The sequence below is a fragment of the Babylonia areolata genome, chromosome 16 (genome assembly GCF_041734735.1).
Source record: "Babylonia areolata isolate BAREFJ2019XMU chromosome 16, ASM4173473v1, whole genome shotgun sequence".
Lineage (NCBI taxonomy): Eukaryota > Metazoa > Mollusca > Gastropoda > Neogastropoda > Buccinidae > Babylonia > Babylonia areolata.
The window spans coordinates 11,283,069-11,285,568 of NC_134891.1; the positions used below are offsets into that span (position 1 = coordinate 11,283,069).

The 2,500-nt window shown below is 39.6% G+C and overlaps 1 protein-coding gene across 3 annotated transcripts in view; it reads left to right on the top strand.

Moving 5' to 3' along the window:
* The window catches only part of LOC143291146 (potassium channel subfamily T member 2-like), a 105,236-nt gene that overhangs the window by 32,190 nt on the left and 70,546 nt on the right, over positions 1–2,500 (top strand). For all 3 annotated transcript variants that reach the window (XM_076600822.1, XM_076600823.1, XM_076600824.1), the window contains exon 3: positions 1,132–1,217. In XM_076600822.1, the coding sequence (XP_076456937.1) occupies positions 1,132–1,217 (86 nt within the window). The remainder of the gene's footprint in view (positions 1–1,131; positions 1,218–2,500) is intronic.

Genomic DNA, 2,500 nt, shown 5'->3' on the forward strand with positions numbered 1-2,500 from the left:
TTTACAGCTTAGTCTTTTGTGAAGGACTATGACTCTCAAAACTAGGAGGCAAAATTGCACTGGCTCTTAGTGCTGCAGCCTTGTGGGCTAGTTGGCCTTTGGGAACCATCCCAACGCCGACTGTCCTAAAACCTTCTTGGCCGAGAGAGTGGGGATGTACTTGGGCAAGACACTCTCCACTATAATCAACTTCTAGCCCAAATAGTCGGAACAGCAGTTGCCTCCTCTGCTGTTCTGATGGTCATAGTCGGACACGACTATCATATATAATATATATAAGCATTGGGATCTTCTTTTTTTTAAACAAAATGTAAATTGAGTGAGATACAATAAGATACATGGATTGGAAAAAGGAGGAGAGGGAGTGGGGGCGGGGGGGAGGGGGGGGGGCATGAGGGGGGAGGAAGTGGAGAAGAAACAAAAAACTTCATGTGAGAACATGGTGAGGTTTCAATTTAAACAAGAGAGGCAAGGCCTTCAAGACTCACTTGTGATAAATTAAGTCCCCTAGCATTAATTACAGAGTAATTTCCCTTTTTTACTATCTGCACCAAAACGTTTGCAAAATAAATAAAACTTCATGCTTAGCAAAAGAAGTTCCTGTTTAAACAGAAAATGATAATAATGACTCCTCTTGTTGTTGTGTCAGAATAAGAGGTCAAAGTGCCAAGTTTAGAGAATACAAAAAATATAAATATAACAGTAAATGCAGTTTGCATATAATTAGGCTTCATTTTTTTTTCTTTTTTTTTTTTTTTTTTTTTTTTTTTTTTGGTGCCCATCCCAGAGGTGCAATATTGTTTTAAACAAGATGACTGGAAAGAACTGAATTTTTCCTATTTTTCTGCCAAATTTGGTGTCAACTGACAAAGTATTTGCAGAGAAAATGTCAATGTTAAAGTTTACCACGGACACACAGACACACGGACACACACACACATACACACACACACAGACAGACAACCGAACACCGGGTTAAAACATAGACTCACTTTGTTTACACAAGTGAGTCAAAAAAAAAAGGTGTGGGTATTTTGTTGTTTTTTTGTTTGTTTTGTTTGGGTTTTTTTAATTCACTTATTCATTTACTTATTTCAATTGGTGGTGGTTGTTTGTTTTTTATGTCGACAGAGGAAAAGAGCCAATCAAATTTTTCACCAACGAGCTGTCATGTAAAGGGAGACTACACAGACTGCTGATCAGCAATCCCACGTCACGTGAGTTCCCAGTCTTCCCCCTTTGCTTAAATCAACAAGTCGTGCTCTCCGTCTGTGAATTTATGTGTTCACTCTGGTGAATGCTTCTTCCTTCCTTCCTTCCTTACTTTCTTCCTTCTTCTTCTTCTTCTTCTTCTTCTCCTCCTCCTCCTCCTCCTCCTCCTCCTTCTTCTTCTTCTTCTTCTTCTTCTTCTTCTTCTTCTTCTCCTCCTCCTCCTCCTCCTCCTTCTTCTTCTTCTTCTCCTCCTCCTCCTCCTCCTCCTCCTTCTTCTTCTTCTTCTTCTTCTTCTTCTTCTTCTTTATGATAATGTACCAATTGTTCTTTTCATTGCTTTAATTGTTACTTTTGGCAGACTATTCCAGTTACTATTCTTATTCGTCGTTGTAATTATTTCATTTTATTTCTTTAATTCTATGTTTTGTGTCAGGATTGTAAAAAAAAAGGCCTTTACTGCGCCTAATTGTTTGCCCATTAAAGATTCAATCAATTAATCTTCTCAAGTTCTTCAGTCTTCTTAGTCCTCCCCCTTTCTATCTTGTTCTTGTTCTTCTTGTTCTTCTTCTTCATCTTCTTCTTCTTCTTCTTCTTTTTCTTCTTCTTCTTCTTCTTATTATTATTATTAATATTATTATTATTATTATTATCATCATCATCATCATCATCACTATTATTATCATCATCATCATCATCATCATCATTACTATCATCATCATCATTCAAGTTGTCATTAGTCATCGTCATCGCTCTCATAACCACGGGGTGGAGCTGTGGAGGTACACGCCCCACTGATGACTCTCTGACAATCTTCCGCCACCTGTCTCGGTCGTGGGCTGCTCTGTGCGACTCGGCGAGAGACAGACAGACAGACAGACAGGCCTGGTCGCCACTGCCCGCCTGATGTTATCTTCCCACCTCTTCCTCTGTCTGTCAGGGAAAGGAGCTCAGAAGATTAGTGTATATCAGCCCGTGTAGCTGCATGCGTAGCGTTGATGGGTGGTAGTGGTGTGTGTGTGTGTGTGTGAGTGTGACTGAGTGTGTGACTGAGTTATATTCCATGCTTTTTTTGTTGTTTTGTTTTGTTTTTTTGTTTCGTGATTAACTCTTGTTGTTGTGTTGTTGTTGTGTTGTTACTGTCTACACCGAGTGTCCGTACCGATTTTTGTTTTCTTTCCTTTTTCATCTTTTGTGCGTGTGTGTGGGTGTGGTGTTTGTGTGCGAGGGAGGGCATGGTGTAAAGAAGCTTCCAGCTTATCCAGTTTACCCTCAATAAAACATTTGTTCA